Raw genomic sequence first — 14,816 nt, 5'->3', positions numbered from 1 at the left:
TTTGTCCCATTAAGTTTTTGCTTAAAAAAAAAAATTAATTGATAATTTTTAATAACCATTTTAAATATTTAGCTCTTTATTTTTTTTATAATGTTCATATTTTATCATTAATTCAATTTTTTAGGCTGAAAAATATTATTAACAATAGCGAGTAAATTTATTAATAAATATGTTATTTAAAATCTTTTAACGATTTTGAAATGTTAATTAAATATTTTAATATAAGTTTAAATTTGGCTTAAATATTTAATTTACTTATAAGATTTTGAAACATTAAATAAAATGACAAAAAAGAAAAAAAAAACAAATTGGGCTTACTGAAACCACGTAATGGCCCAATAACAATGAAGCCCAAAATTCTGATCCATGAGGTTCAGGAACATTGAAAATTTGAGCATCAGTCCCTTCCAACCTTTGCTTCTCCAACCCTAATTTCCGTCTACCTCAGTAACAGCTGAATTCAGTAATCATGGCCTCTTACGATTACGAAGACGCAGGTGCCAACTATGATGACCCCCGGCACGCGACGGCGCCATCTCCGGCTGGCCAAGATATTGGCTATGACCCCAATTTCGTTCCAGATTCCGTTAAGTCCTTTGTCGTTCATTTATACCGGCACATCCGTGAGAAGAATGTATACGAAACCCATCAAATGTATGAAACCTCCTTCCAGTCCTTATCGGACCGCCTATTCAAGGACACACCTTGGCCGTCGGTAGATGCCGTAGCTCATTTTGTGGATAATGACCATGTTTTCTGCCTGCTTTACCGTGAGATGTGGTTCCGCCATCTCTATGCGAGGTTATCACCAACTTTGAAGCAGAGGATTGACTCGTGGGATAATTATTGTAGCTTATTTCAGGTGGTTTTGCACGGAGTCGTGAATATGCAATTGCCTAACCAGTGGCTATGGGATATGGTGGATGAGTTTGTTTATCAGTTCCAGAGTTTCTGCCAATACCGGGCCAAGATGAAGACTAAGACCGAGCAGGAAATCGCTCTCCTGAGAAAATTCGATCAGGTTGCTACGATTCATTTGTTTTATTTTCCATCTCTAGGGTTACAAAACAGTATTACTCCCTGGCCTTCTTATTCTTCTATATGAACTAATGTGTATTTAGTTTTATCAAATTTATGTTATTTTAGGATTTGATTTGAAGCGTTTAGCTTCTCCAAGGATGTTGAAAAATAGCCGGAATATCCTTGAATTCCATGGTTTCTAAACTTCGAATGACAATCTTGTAAAGCCCATGAGATGTGGAAGTGTTATTTTGTTTTTTATATTCTTCTGACGGAGTTTGTGTACACTAGGTCAGATATTTGTTTCAAATTTGATAGCCTTGTTTGGATGTACCTCCATCAAACTGTCACCAATCCTTCATACACTCATCTTCTAGCTGTCACGTCCACTTCAATTTTTTTTGCCCGTTTAGTCTTAATGGTTTCTATGGTCTATCTATATCAAAGAACTAGGAGCTTAACTTCAGTGGTTGTTTGATTATAGGCTTGGAATGTATATGGTGTCCTCAACTACTTGCAAGCATTTGTGGAGAAATCCTCAATCATTCATATTCTTGAGGAGGAGAAAGAAGGTCTAGAACAATTTACTGCCACTGATGGGTATGACTATAGTGGTGGAAGTAGTAATGTTTTGAAGGTGTTGGGATATTTCAGCATGGTTGGATTACTTCGGGTTCATTGCCTGTTAGGCGATTATCACACTGGTTTGAAGTGCTTACTCCCAATTGACATAAGCCAGCAAGGAGTTTTTACTAGTGTGATTGGAAGCCATATTACTACTATATACCATTACGGGTTTGCCAACCTAATGTTGCGGAGGTATGGATTTTTTCCGCAGCCTGCATTTCTTTGAAGTGTTTCATCTTGTTGATGCATTGTTTTCCCTCCCCTGCATACCTTTCATTGGATTTTGCATTTTTGTCGTAGGCATGTATAACGATGTTAGTGCCTTATCTAGTTACCACATATTTTTTTGGATGGATTACGATAAAGTTCTTTAATTTTAGGTGGGTTTGTCAAGAGAATCTTTTTTGTTCTTTGAATCCTGACATGTTGCCCTATTCATCCATTTAGTTCTTTCAATCTTCTTGTTTCAACTTCGCATGCATTTCAATTCTTCTTGACCTCCATTTAAAGCCAATATTTTGCAAACATGCATTTTTCTATAGGAAGCAAAACCTTGTTTCATAAAAACTTTATTATTAGTACATTTAGGAGTGTTTTGGCGCATTAAGCAAATAAACAAAGTTTGAAGAAAGAAACCCATCGATACATCATCCTTTTTCTTTTTTTATATATATGAATTAGAACATCATCCATTACTTAATCTTTCAAGGCATCACCATTATACGGTAGTAATCATCTCTACCATGTGCATCCTACATCTGTATTTAGTGCCTTGGACTTTTTCCCTTCATTTTTTACGTAATGAATTCTTAATAAAGCTCATTTCCCTCTCTTTTCAGGTACGTGGACGCCATTCATGAATTCAACCGAATTCTCCTGTATATTTATAAAACCAAGCAATACCACCAGAAATCTCCTCAGTATGAGCAGATTCTTAAGAAGAACGAGCAAATGTATGCCTTGTTGGCCATATGTGTTTCACTCTGTCCACAAGTGAAGCTTGTTGATGAAACTGTGAACTCTCAGTTGCGGGAGAAGTATGGTGAAAAGATGATCAGGATGCAAAGGTATGATGAGGAAGCTTTTGCCATCTATGATGAGCTTTTCTCATATGCTTGTCCGAAGTTCATCACTCCATCTGCTCCTAGTTTTGAGGAGCCTCTAGTAAACTACAACCAGGTAAGCTTTAGATCTGTAATTTTGAAGTAGTTGTTTTGTAACTATTAGCAAGCAGCAGCTATTTTGAAATTAAGTTCTAGATATATTCTCCATTGATAATCCTTTTGAAGTTATATCTGATGCAGTTATGAAGTTGACAAGAAACTTTAGTGTTGTGAGACCATGCAAATTATTGAAATTAGGTGAATTGAGTGACCATACTTTGCTTAATAGTCAAAGCATATGAAGAGGAGATGTAGAGATAAAGAATAACATGTGTTACATTGAGTTTTCTTTAGCTGTTTGGATCAAGCAATGTGCATTTTATTTGCTGTGTCTTATTGTCTAATCCTTGTTTTAATATGTTGAATCTTACAATGCAATAGGCTGTGACAGGGAGTACAAGAAGTATTTTGTTGCCTCATCAAAAGCTTCTTGGGCTTTTTCTTTTCTCTCTCTTTTTCTTTGAGTATTTTTGACATTGCTACAAATGTTATCAATTGGATGAATTTTTGCTTAGTCTTTACGGTTTGTTGTCCTTGTGCGTTGTAGTTCATTCTTTCACAAAGTAGTTTATAATCAAAATGAATGAATGAACGAACGAACAAGCAAATAAATGGGCTGAGACAGTCCTTTAATATCATTGGAATTCTACAGTTCATATTCTGGCTGATTCTTGGACTATTCAACTCGAGTTTCCTTTGAAGTTTCTAAAATTATCATTTCAAGAGGATTTTTAATCTCTCTAAGACTTAACATGTATTTTGTTTTAAGCACCTTTTTCTAGTTTTGTCTGCTTTGTCCGAATTGGAGTGTAGATTAAGATTGATGACTTTGATTTTACCAGTTCTTCACAAAACCTGCAGGCATGAGGTCATGTTAAACCCCATCTGCGTGTTGTCTGTGTTGGGCTCTCTTTCGGAGATTTTATTCACATCTCTTATCTTTTTCAGGATGCCTATAGACTTCAATTGAAACTATTTCTTTATGAAGTAAAGCAACAACAATTACTGTCTGGCATCCGGACCTTCTTGAAAGTGTATTCCTCCATCTCCCTTGGGCAGCTTGCTACTTACATGGAAATGGATGAATCCACACTAAGGTTGGAACTAAAATACAGCAGGATATATCAACTTCTTATCTTTATCAACTGCTGCATGTTTCCTAAGATTAATTAAGGCGACATTTTTTTTAATATTTACAGGACGATTCTGTTGACATACAAGCATAAAACCCATGCCGTTGATAGTGTTGGAAAAATTATGTCTAATGCAGACGTGGATTTCTACATCGACGATGTACGTCTACTTTTCTTCAATTACCTCTTCTTTGGTTTGCAAATACATTTAAATTTAGAACACACAACATGTCTTCCAGTAATCCATTGTTTGTTCTTTACATTTTATTTTGTGGGTTGGTTTTAGCTTTTCCTTTTTTCTTTTTATTATTATTGTTTTATCCTTTTACAAAAAACGTCTGACTTTGAAATAAGTGTTCATATGGCAGCTACGCTGAGCTTATCACTGTCTTGATTGTATTTGTTTGATTCTTCTATGAGTTTTTCGTTATCTGGTCTATCATATTCGTATATCGATTATGCTGCCATACAAATCGGATTCCATCGTACTTCTTCCTTGTGATAATACATAGATGTTCCCGAAGGATAAATAATTTGTAGCATTAAAGAAAATTGCTATCCCAAAGGGTGACTGTCTTTTAACGTAATCTCATTGCAGGACATCATTCATGTTGTGGAATCTAAGCCTGTAAATCGCTATGGAGATTTCTTCTTGCGGCAAATTGTTAAAGTATGTAAATTTTCTGGTCAATCTTGCATCTCTCAACTCCATATTATCTGGATGAAACGATAATCATACCTGTGTTTTTCTTCGTGACAGCTCGAAGGAATGATTAATGATTTGGACAGAGTGAAACTGGATTGAGTTTTCTCCTTGAGAGTTTTGTTGAAGTGGCTTTTTTGACGAAGTTTTTGCCAAGGAACGGATACAACATTTAATTAAAGCCTACCTTATCCATTTTTCATCTTCACTCTGTACTATTTATTAGTGTAGATACTTCGGGGAAGCAAACTTCAATCTCCTGCACTCACTCAAATGTCACTCGGATATCAGAGTGCTGGAGGCTTGTGCCTGAGTTTTTAAGTTTATTTTCTTGGCATTTATGTGTTATTAGTCTATTTACTAAATTCATGTATCTACTTTCTTGGCATTTATGTGTTATTAGTCTATTTACTAAATTCATGTATCTACCTTGAAAGTTTCCTTTACATGAAGCATAAAACATCAAACTTTAACAAGGGCCTCTTTTTGTTCAAGTTTTCGTGTGTAAAAGTGCATCTAACTGCTTGGCGTTCCCATGTTCGGATAATGTGTTCTAGAGCCTTTATGGGTTGAATAAGATGAGTACTTTAAAGTTAGGGCTTTTCGATGTCTGCCACCTTGACAACTTCTGGGCACTCGTGCCCGATTGGGAAATTGCCTGTTGAACATCTGATGGTGCGTTGTTTTGACTTGAGCTATGCAACAACGAGATTCCCATTGATCTTTGGATGTGCTTGATGGTCATTTTGTTCAAGTTTTTGTTTGTAAATGTTCATTTAACTACTTGGCGTTCCCATGTTCGGATAATATGTTCTAGAGCCTTTATGGGTTCAATAAGATGAGTACTTTAAAGTTAAAGCTTTTCGATGTCTTCCACTTTGACAACTTCTGGGCACTTGCGCCCGATTGGGAAATTGCCTATTGAACATCTGATGGTGCCTTGTTTTGACTTGAGCTATGCAACAACAAGATTTCCATCGATCTTTGTCGGATGTGCTTGATGGTCATTTATGTCATTTATACGTGCGTATTTAGATATATTATTTAAAATTTAATTATTTGAGGATGATAATTGTGGAATTACTTATATTTAAATGAAATTTATAAAACTTAATTGAACTCGGATTGCCTATGGAAAGTGTTCTTTAGAAATGTATTTTCTTTTAAACACTTTTTTTTTTATAAAATGTTTTTTTTTTCTATTTTATACACAAATTTATTTACTTTACGACTTTTAATTTTTATTTAAAATGCTATAACCGGACGATTGGTCAAATGGTCGCCGGCGGTGGTTGGTTGGTGGTGGTGGTGGTGGTGGTGGGGACGAATTGAAGTAGAATTTAAATTATTGGAATAATAATAAAAAAAGATATTTGAATAATTGAATATGCATTTCCATTATTTATTTTTTTGCCACGTCACGTTGATTTCGAATAAATAAATTAAAAAAAACGCGCGCGCTCATGGTTTATGCCAACATGGACATGGCTGACATGGCATGAGGATGCCGAATATTATCATTTAGTTGAACTTCGGTTCCCTTGGCGCTCAATTCGCCTGTCACACAGTATGATACGCGGAAACCCGCGAGCTTGAGCGCGAGGTGGAAGTGCAAATTACCAGGATTTCTCTCCATCGTTGACTTCCGATTCAACAATGGAGAAGCTCGGTGTTCCAAGCATGAAGAGGTTGAACCAGTTGAAGTCACTCTCTGATTCGCCACAAGGAACTACGAAAACGTTCTCCTTCTCTTCACGTTCCGTTCCGGACTCTGCCTCGTCGGGAAGTTTAGTAAATTTGAAGATTGCAGCAGGTTCTAATCGGAAAGTTCAGTGTTAGTCATTCTTTTGTAAGGAATGAAGTTTTATTTTGATCGTGTTATCCATATTATGCAGAGAAATTGATGAAAGAGCAAGCTGCTGTAAAGACTGATCTGGAAATGGCGGTATGAAGCTTCATTCTCTATGAGTTGCGCACGCGCGCGTCTTCGTACAAGCTTTATATGGTCATTGGAATGGTCGAATAGTAGCCATATTACTTTTAATCTCAATACACGAACATTCCGTGTGCTATTTTCTGTAGATCTGTTCGTTAGGTCATTCTGATCTGTTACGTTTTTTTTTTCCTATGATCATTCTGCGGAGTACTTGATTTCTGAGTTGGAAAAGTTTACAGAATGCGAAATTGAGGAAATCAGTGGAGCACACACGTAATTTAGAGGATAAAGTGCAGAATGCCTTGAATGAAAATGCCAAACTCCAGGTGAAGCAGAAAGAAGACGAGAAATTATGGAAGGGATTGGAATTGAAATTCTCTTCGGCTAAGACACTGATTGATCAGCTCACCGAAACATTGCAGCATCTAGCCAGTCAGGTTCAGGATGGTAGTTTCCAATCTGTGGCTCAAAATTTGTTGTAATAATTAATCTCAAGCTATGTGTCACTTCAATTTTAAACATTGCATTAATGAAATCATACAGCTGAGATAGACAAGGAGGTTTTAGAAGCCAAATTATCTGCAAGTTCTACAGCTGTTGATGGGTTAAACCAACAAATGCAGGAGTTATCAATAAAAGTAGAGTCTGTAGAAGAAACACTAAGAAATCGTAAGTTCTTAAACATTTAACCTCGACTTCTTTTTGCAACATTTCGTTGGTTAATCTCACATTGTACCATGAACTTCTCTGTTTTATCTTGGTTAACTTCGGCATGCAGCTTGTTATCTAATGCTTTTGAACTCTGAACATAGGTGAGAAGGAGCTGGCGAAGCTCAAAATTGAGAAAGAGGAAAATTGTAAATTGTACAGAAACGAACAGCAGAGAACTGCAAATCTGATCGAGGAAAAAGGTAACTATAACCACTAGGGTTAAAATTTGCAGAAACTTCTTAAACAGTGCATGACTGGTAATTTGGGATGACAATCTTCTTATTGTAGTATGGAAAATTTCATTTTGACATCGAGGAGAAAGAAGTATTATCCAACAATGACCAACTCTTATCAATATCAACTTGTATTAACATGCAATGCTTCAACTTTACCAATTCTTAGTTGCAATGTATATGTATTAATTGATGAATGTTTATTCTGTTATGTTTTATAAACAAAGGAAAGTTAAGCCTGCGGGAAACGGTTCCCTGGTTATTATTTCCAATCCTAACCTTGATTCCTTAAAGGCGGTAATAGGACCGTGACAAAAAATTATTGACATTGAACAGTCCTTTATTGGCACCAATGAAATATACATTTTTCTAATTGTGCTTCCACTTTCTTTATATCAGGTTTCCAGTTTCCTGTTTCCCCCATCATAGGATCTGACTCAATGTTATTCATGATCTTGATATAAAACTATTAAAGCTTGTTCAAATAGGTCATGATGTTCGAAAACTTGAGAAAGTAAAATTATAATCTTGTAGTGTTTTGTGACTTTGTTCTCATAAATGTGGACTACTTCGATACTTTCTTGCAGACTCTATAACCAAGACATTTGAGGATACACTTATGCAGAACAGGTTGATCATAGAGGGCTTGAACTCTAAGCTGGAAGAAGCACAATTTGTCTCAAACTCGAAAGAAGATAAAATTACTAGTTTGATAACCTTACGAGATGACTTGCAGAAGGAAAAGAGTGATTTGGAAATGCATAATGATGAGGTTCATAAGAAATTAGATGCGTCACTCATGGAGATCAAAAAGCTTGAAAACCTCGTCAATTTATTGGTTGAACAGCTGGTTGAACTGGATCGTCATAACTCAACTTTTTTAGAGAAATTTAATCAGCTAAACCTTCTAAATGACTCTTGCTTTAAGCTAGCCAAATTGGAGAGGAATGTTGCTTCAGAACTGGCCCAAAAGCAATACAACAAGCTCTATGACACCTTGATTTGTATAACATCAGAAAAAAGTGCACTCAAATTGATAAATGTTGAATCACAGGAAAAGGTAGATGAACTTCAGAAAGTCCAGGAATCGCTCATGGCACAGCATTCAGAAGAATCTCGTTTAGCAGGAGAGAGAATTCAAAAGTTGGAGTCTGAAGTAGAAACTCTTGTTTCAGAAAAGACCGGGGCAGAATCATTAGTTTCCAAGTTAGAGGAGGAAATTGTTACTTTGTCAGAAAGCTCAAGATCCTCAGAGAGTAAAATGGTCTACACATTTTTCAAAAGATTTAAATACATTGATAACAAGCTATGTTATTCAACTAATTTTATTGTATATTTACTTGCAGCAAGATTTGTTGCAGAAGATTACCGCACTAGAAATTGAGAATCGGTGTAACGTAGACAAATTGGAGAAAGAGTTACACGACAAAGCAGAAGAAATGGATACTTTGATGAAGGAGAGCGAAAACCATAAAAAACATGCAGATATGCATGCAGTAGAGAGCGATCAACTTCGCACTATTTTGAAGGAAAAGGAAGAGTTGATTCTTTTGTCTAAGGAGCGTGAGAAGAAGCTAGAAGACAAAAATAAAGAGGTTTTCATAAATTATACTGTTGCAATTGTTGATTTTCATGAAAAACTTTCTCGATTAGCTTTTGAATGAACGTAACTTTAAGACTAAGTAGTCATCTATTACAGAATCAAGCTCTATTGGTTACTGCTGAAACGAAGCTTTCTGAGGCTAAAAGACAGTACGATACAATGCTGGAGAGTAAACAGATGGAGTTATCAAGGCATTTGAAAGAAATATCCCATAGAAACGATCAAGTAAGCTTTGTTACCATTTTCTCGTAAATGATCTTCATGCGGTTAAGAATACCTTTATTTAGGTTGACAGCAGTAAAACTATTATTAGGCTATCAATGACATTCGGAATAAGTATGAACTGGAGAAATTGGAGATTGCTAACAAGGAAAAAGAAAAGGTTCACTCTTAGAATTCATACTTTGCAACACATTAAAATATAAAACTTCTTGCTTATTCATTTAAGCATACAGACAGATCAGGCTGTACAAGAGATGGAACAAAATTGTGAGCAAAAACTAGCAGAGGTGAAAGAAGAATCTAGGCAATGCCTGATTCGCATTCAGGAAGAACATGCTGCTCTGGTAACATTTGAAAAGAACGAAGTTTAACTTGTCTTCCTATGATCATGATATTCATAGTTGACATAGCCCACCTGTTATGATTTCCATCTTTAGTTTGTTCCTTTTTTTTCTCTTATGTTCTAATTACTATCAAAAACTTATAATCTGGGATTATGGACGGCGTGCATCAGATTCCTTTTTGATCCAAGTTAAAAACATGTTGAACTTCCATTTTGTACGACAATTTGAGCTATGTTAAATGTTAAATATCTTATATCAGAAATGATGAGAAACTATCTGACAGCCTTAGTGGATTGACCAGCTTATGCATGAAGTGAACTTGTAGTTTAGTAGTAGTAATTGAATTCCTTCTCTCAATATCAATAATTGTAATTCATTAAACAATCTCATAAGCTTCTTTGTTGGGGTGGAGAATTTATCTTACTGGCTATCATATGATTAGTTGTTTATTTGAGGGGTAAATACTGAGCATCAATGAGTAAAGTGTTTTATATCCTACAATTTGATTTCGTAGTTGAATCAAATTCAGCAAGAGCATTCCAGAAATGAACAAATTCGTAAAGCTGACCACAATGAAGAGTTAAGACATATTCAACTTCAAGCTGAAAACGAATTGAAAGAGGTTATGTATATATTCAACTTTTTAGTTTCTGTCAGCACTTGCATCATTAATTGACAATTCAGTAGTTTATAACGTTCCAGATATTGACGTTACTGAGAAATGAACATGAGGCTCGGATGAAAGGCTTGAAATGTCAAAACGAAGATGATTGTAGGAAACTTCAAGAGGAATTGGATCTCCAAAAAACCAAAGTACTCTCAAACTCAGGTATAAATATCAAGTATCGTGCTCATGTCTTAATCTACTCATAAATGTCACAGGAAGACAGGCAGAGAACTTTGTTGCAATTGCAATGGAAAGTGATGGGTGACAAGCTACAAGAGGACCAAGAAGTGAATTCAAAGAAGGTAATCTCCTGTCCCATGTGCAAGAGTGCGCACGTGATACTACCAATCAACTCCATGCCATTTCCCTCCCTGAAGTTTTCTCGTAATTTGAACTTGTAGTATTTGTATTCTATCATCTATGTGCCGTTGATCATTTCAGACTTTTCATATTATGTACAATACACGAAACTAATTCTTGTTGGATCATTATTTTCCATTCTCAAAATTTTATACTGTTAAAAGAAGCATCCTAGTTCTTCGTATTGAACTTCATTTGGATTAAAATAGGGATGTTGAAATATATTTCTAGTCCTTGCACACACTTCAGTGTTTGTTACATTTTGATCCTTATGTTCTTTACAATAGTTTAATTCATGTAATTTTAGAACTGTAATCATTAAATCCTGAAGTTAAAAATACCCTCTAATGAGTCAATTAATCATCCACCATTATTGACATCGAATACTCTTTAATTTTGTTTTGTTTTATTTTCTTTTTAATTTTTTTAATTTTTTTAATTTTATCCGTGTATTATTTTATTTCCTGATATCCAAGGTGTAAATTCAAACACAAAATCCCTTGATTACTCCCACACTTTGTATTAAAAGTTCGTACTTGTTCATTTTCGTATATCAAATTTAGTTTATCCTTCATAATTTAATAACTTATGATGCAGGACTACTCCATGTCATCAATCAAGATGAGAGATTCTGGTGGTTCCCGAAAAAGCAAGCGTGCTCTGATTAGAACAGCAAATGAAGAGGTGCCACTGACAGCTGATAGATATATGACAGAAACGAAGTCTGTTGATCAGCCACATTTTAAATTCTTTTGCATCTTTATATCTTCTCACAGGAATCACCTTACTTGCAAGTCACTCAAACACCGGTATCACAGTTGTTGAAGACCGTAGAGGACATTAACACAGGAAGTGTTGCAAATATTCCTAAGCATCATAAGAAGGTACGTTGTATGTTAAAATTATGTGCACTTCACATTATCTGACTTGTCGAGATTAATGCATAGAACCGTTAATATCTTGATAGAAGTTCAAGGGAATTATATGAAGTTCCAAAAATTTCCACATATTTTTACACTTGCCTTCCGCTGCATAGTGAAACTCAATTAATGGCTGGCCAGGTTACTCGCCATGAATATGAAGTCGAAACTACAAATGGAAGGACGATCACTAAAAGAAGAAAAACCAAAAGTACAGTTCTGTTTGAGGTATGAACCTGATCACTAAGATGAACCAATAGGACCGTGCACATGTAGAGAAACTTTATCATCTCAGAATTCTTATGCAATGGTTAAATCTGTTCTTCATGTATATCAGGACCCGAGAAAACATAATAAAACTCCAAGAAGAAACACCCCCAGAGTTCCTGTCAAGGTACAAGAAAAGGCTTAGATCCATGTCCTATTGGGTATCTTTCCCTTTCCTGATTTGTGTACTGCAGTTGGCTTAGCTGGTTGCTGATTCATGCTAACTTCAAATAATTCTTTAGTATCAACTAGATAAAAACTATATAAATTGCGTGTTTGTGTGTGTATTTTTTAATGCAAATAATTTGGTTTTATGAAATATGAAATATCTGAGAATCACATTTTTCGGTAGAAATTTTCTTATTTACGCTGTGACGTCTAAATGTTGTATTAACATTTTTTTTATCCCAACTCTCTATGTAGACAATTAAGGGTGGAGGTGAATCACGTCCTTCAAAAATTGGTGATTTGTTTATGGAAGGGTCCTTGAATCCCTATGCAGATGATCCTTATGCATTTGATTAAAGGTATATTCAATAAAATGCTTTTACTTTTTAGTTTTCAGCTTTCTTCAAAGAAAATTTAATTTCTCTTTCTTCTGATTGGTAGAATTTTCAGCATTTAATGTTTATCTGGCTGTTTTTGTTATCCAAAGCAAAATTTTAACCTAAAAAATTAAGCCAACGTGTTAAGCTGTTCTCAAACCCTAAAAAGGAATAAAAATTTCTAGAACGAATTCCGTCCACAAAACTATATTTTCAGACTTAACATTCCTTCTCCGAAGACAAGCGGAAGTACCGATAAGTCCAAATAGATTTGAAGTCTTGTGAACCTTATGTCATTTTCTTTTCCTAGTAGTGCCGAACAACTCGCTAATTTGCACATTTCTAAAAAATCCTTCTTATCTTGGGATCCTTACCTCCAAAAGGTCCAAAGTTGCCCTAATATAACAATGTAACAATGATATATACCACAAGCACAAAAATTAGTCTGAACACGCGCCAAGGAGAGAACAATTTGGCTTTTCCTCTATAAGTGGCTACAATTTTGTTTCTCCCTAAAGTCAGATTCAAAGACGTGAATCTTGAAATGGATACCAATATACCAAACACTATATGAGTTCCAAAATTGGGATAGGGAAGATCTTTGACTTTGCTTCTCTTATGCTCACAAGGATCCATTATCTTTGTCCATGTCTCGCAAAGTGTATACCAAGGAAGTAGACTCAGCTAATTTCACTAATTTATTGAAGTTACTCCGGAAAGAGAATTCCAATTGGAGTTTGGACATGGGGTTAGTGAAAAAAACACAAGCTTTATGATTGTTGGACGATTGAGTGTGTTCGGAAGTACTGTTGAAACACTTTTGGTTGTCTAAGATTATTGTTGGTCTTAAACAAGTTACGCGGAGCAGGTAAGTGACAGCCAAGATCTGGATTGAAATATACCAACAACCTGTATTTTCATATTCGAGCAAAGTTTCAAATGAACATTTCAGTACCTCTTCTACGCCATGGCTCATGGGACACTTGGTTACTGCCTCTCCCTTCAGGTACTGCATCCATTGAAATTGAACTTATAGCTCGGACGGCCATGGGGATTGACAGAGAAATTGAGAAGGTGAGCCTTCATTGTTTTTCTCACAATTGACTTGGTCTATTACACGGTAGGGCAAACTTTACGTGTCAATATTTTTGAAACGTAAGTTTCATCTTCTCAATGCAGCTTATCTCATTGAATTGTTATCTGTGTGCTTATGCTTATGATGAGCATATACATATATATTTTTTTTGTCCATTTTGAAACGTGTAGTTCGCCGCCGCGGATGTTTACAGGACTGAGAATGCTGCGTATGCTTTGTTGAGATTGGGTGTGGACTTGAATGTTTCTCATCTCAGGAAACAGTTCTATGTTGACAGGTCAGTGGTCCCTTGGTCTTACTGTGATTCATATACCTCGCTTGAATGTTTTCCACTCAACTGTGGAGTACCTATTTTGTTACAAATGGATTAAGACATGGAGAACATAATCCGTAAAAATAATTGACATAACCAAACATACTCATAAATGTTATGGTTAACACTAATCTTTTGAGTGTAGGAAAATTTCATACAATGGGATGATACCCATAAAATAAAATAAAATAAGATATCATTTAACAGCGTGTTAAATATTAGATAAAAATAGTATATACTACTTATTGAAATTTTTTTCTAGATAAGATATCATTTAACAGCTGGTTAAATATTAGATAAAAATAGTATATACTACTTATTGAAATTTTTTTCTAGAGTTTGATTCATTATATAACAAGACATAGAGTCCAAATATATTTATAAACTATAACCACCAAATTGTTATATAATAAAAGTTGTCACCAGATTTTGATGAAATTTTGTACGATAAAAATTAAATTGTTACGAATTTGAATGTAAAAGTTTAAGAATCAAACATATTATTTTAATTCTAAAGAATTATTTTGGATTTTGTTTTCAAACTTTAGAAAATTATCTAACCTATTATTTATATATATATATATATATATATATATTTTTAAGAAATGTTTCTACAATTATACACAAATGTAAGAAAAAAGTAAAATAAAGAAATTATGAGAACAACTACCTGAATCTAAATAAGACTGAAAATAAAACAGTTTTATAGAGAGAGAAAATCCAATATAATACTGGTACGGAACCCTACTTACTACCTGTTATAATACTTATTTTTGGAACTCAAACAGAAATATATATTTATCTAACCATATCAATAACATTTAAAAAGAGTACTAAAAATTACTCTAAAACATCATATAAATCTTTGAAACACCATATGTATAACTCAAGCTACTCCAAAAGATATAAAAATATTTGGGTGTATGGATAAATTTTTTTTTTTTTTTTTTTAC

The 14,816-nt window shown here is 34.7% G+C and overlaps 2 protein-coding genes across 2 annotated transcripts; both read left to right on the top strand.

The window, feature by feature from the left end:
• Positions 1 to 408: 408 nt before the first annotated feature.
• Positions 409 to 5,019, top strand: LOC111443134 (eukaryotic translation initiation factor 3 subunit L-like). Its single transcript, XM_023080798.1, has 7 exons — positions 409 to 1,021; positions 1,505 to 1,839; positions 2,487 to 2,826; positions 3,759 to 3,907; positions 4,010 to 4,103; positions 4,542 to 4,613; positions 4,704 to 5,019. Exons 1-7 carry the CDS (start codon positions 470 to 472, stop codon positions 4,746 to 4,748), a joined length of 1,587 nt encoding a protein of 528 aa, XP_022936566.1. The 5' UTR covers positions 409 to 469; the 3' UTR covers positions 4,749 to 5,019.
• A 1,246-nt stretch (positions 5,020 to 6,265) lies between these two features.
• On the top strand, positions 6,266 to 13,950 carry LOC111443133 (synaptonemal complex protein 1-like). Its single transcript, XM_023080797.1, has 20 exons — positions 6,266 to 6,459; positions 6,542 to 6,591; positions 6,822 to 7,029; positions 7,126 to 7,251; positions 7,395 to 7,493; positions 8,114 to 8,790; positions 8,873 to 9,121; positions 9,226 to 9,354; positions 9,443 to 9,511; positions 9,585 to 9,695; positions 10,210 to 10,317; positions 10,398 to 10,508; positions 10,578 to 10,664; positions 11,320 to 11,406; positions 11,499 to 11,606; positions 11,784 to 11,870; positions 11,980 to 12,036; positions 12,333 to 12,436; positions 13,461 to 13,528; positions 13,721 to 13,950. Exons 1-18 carry the CDS (start codon positions 6,303 to 6,305, stop codon positions 12,432 to 12,434), a joined length of 2,622 nt encoding a protein of 873 aa, XP_022936565.1. The 5' UTR covers positions 6,266 to 6,302; the 3' UTR covers positions 12,435 to 12,436; positions 13,461 to 13,528; positions 13,721 to 13,950.
• The last annotated feature ends 866 nt before the right edge of the window (positions 13,951 to 14,816 follow it).

Source organism: Cucurbita moschata, unplaced genomic scaffold (genome assembly GCF_002738365.1).
Source record: "Cucurbita moschata cultivar Rifu unplaced genomic scaffold, Cmos_1.0 Cmo_Scf00005, whole genome shotgun sequence".
Classification (NCBI taxonomy): Eukaryota; Viridiplantae; Streptophyta; class Magnoliopsida; order Cucurbitales; family Cucurbitaceae; genus Cucurbita; species Cucurbita moschata.
This window is presented reverse-complemented; position numbering and strand designations above follow the sequence as displayed.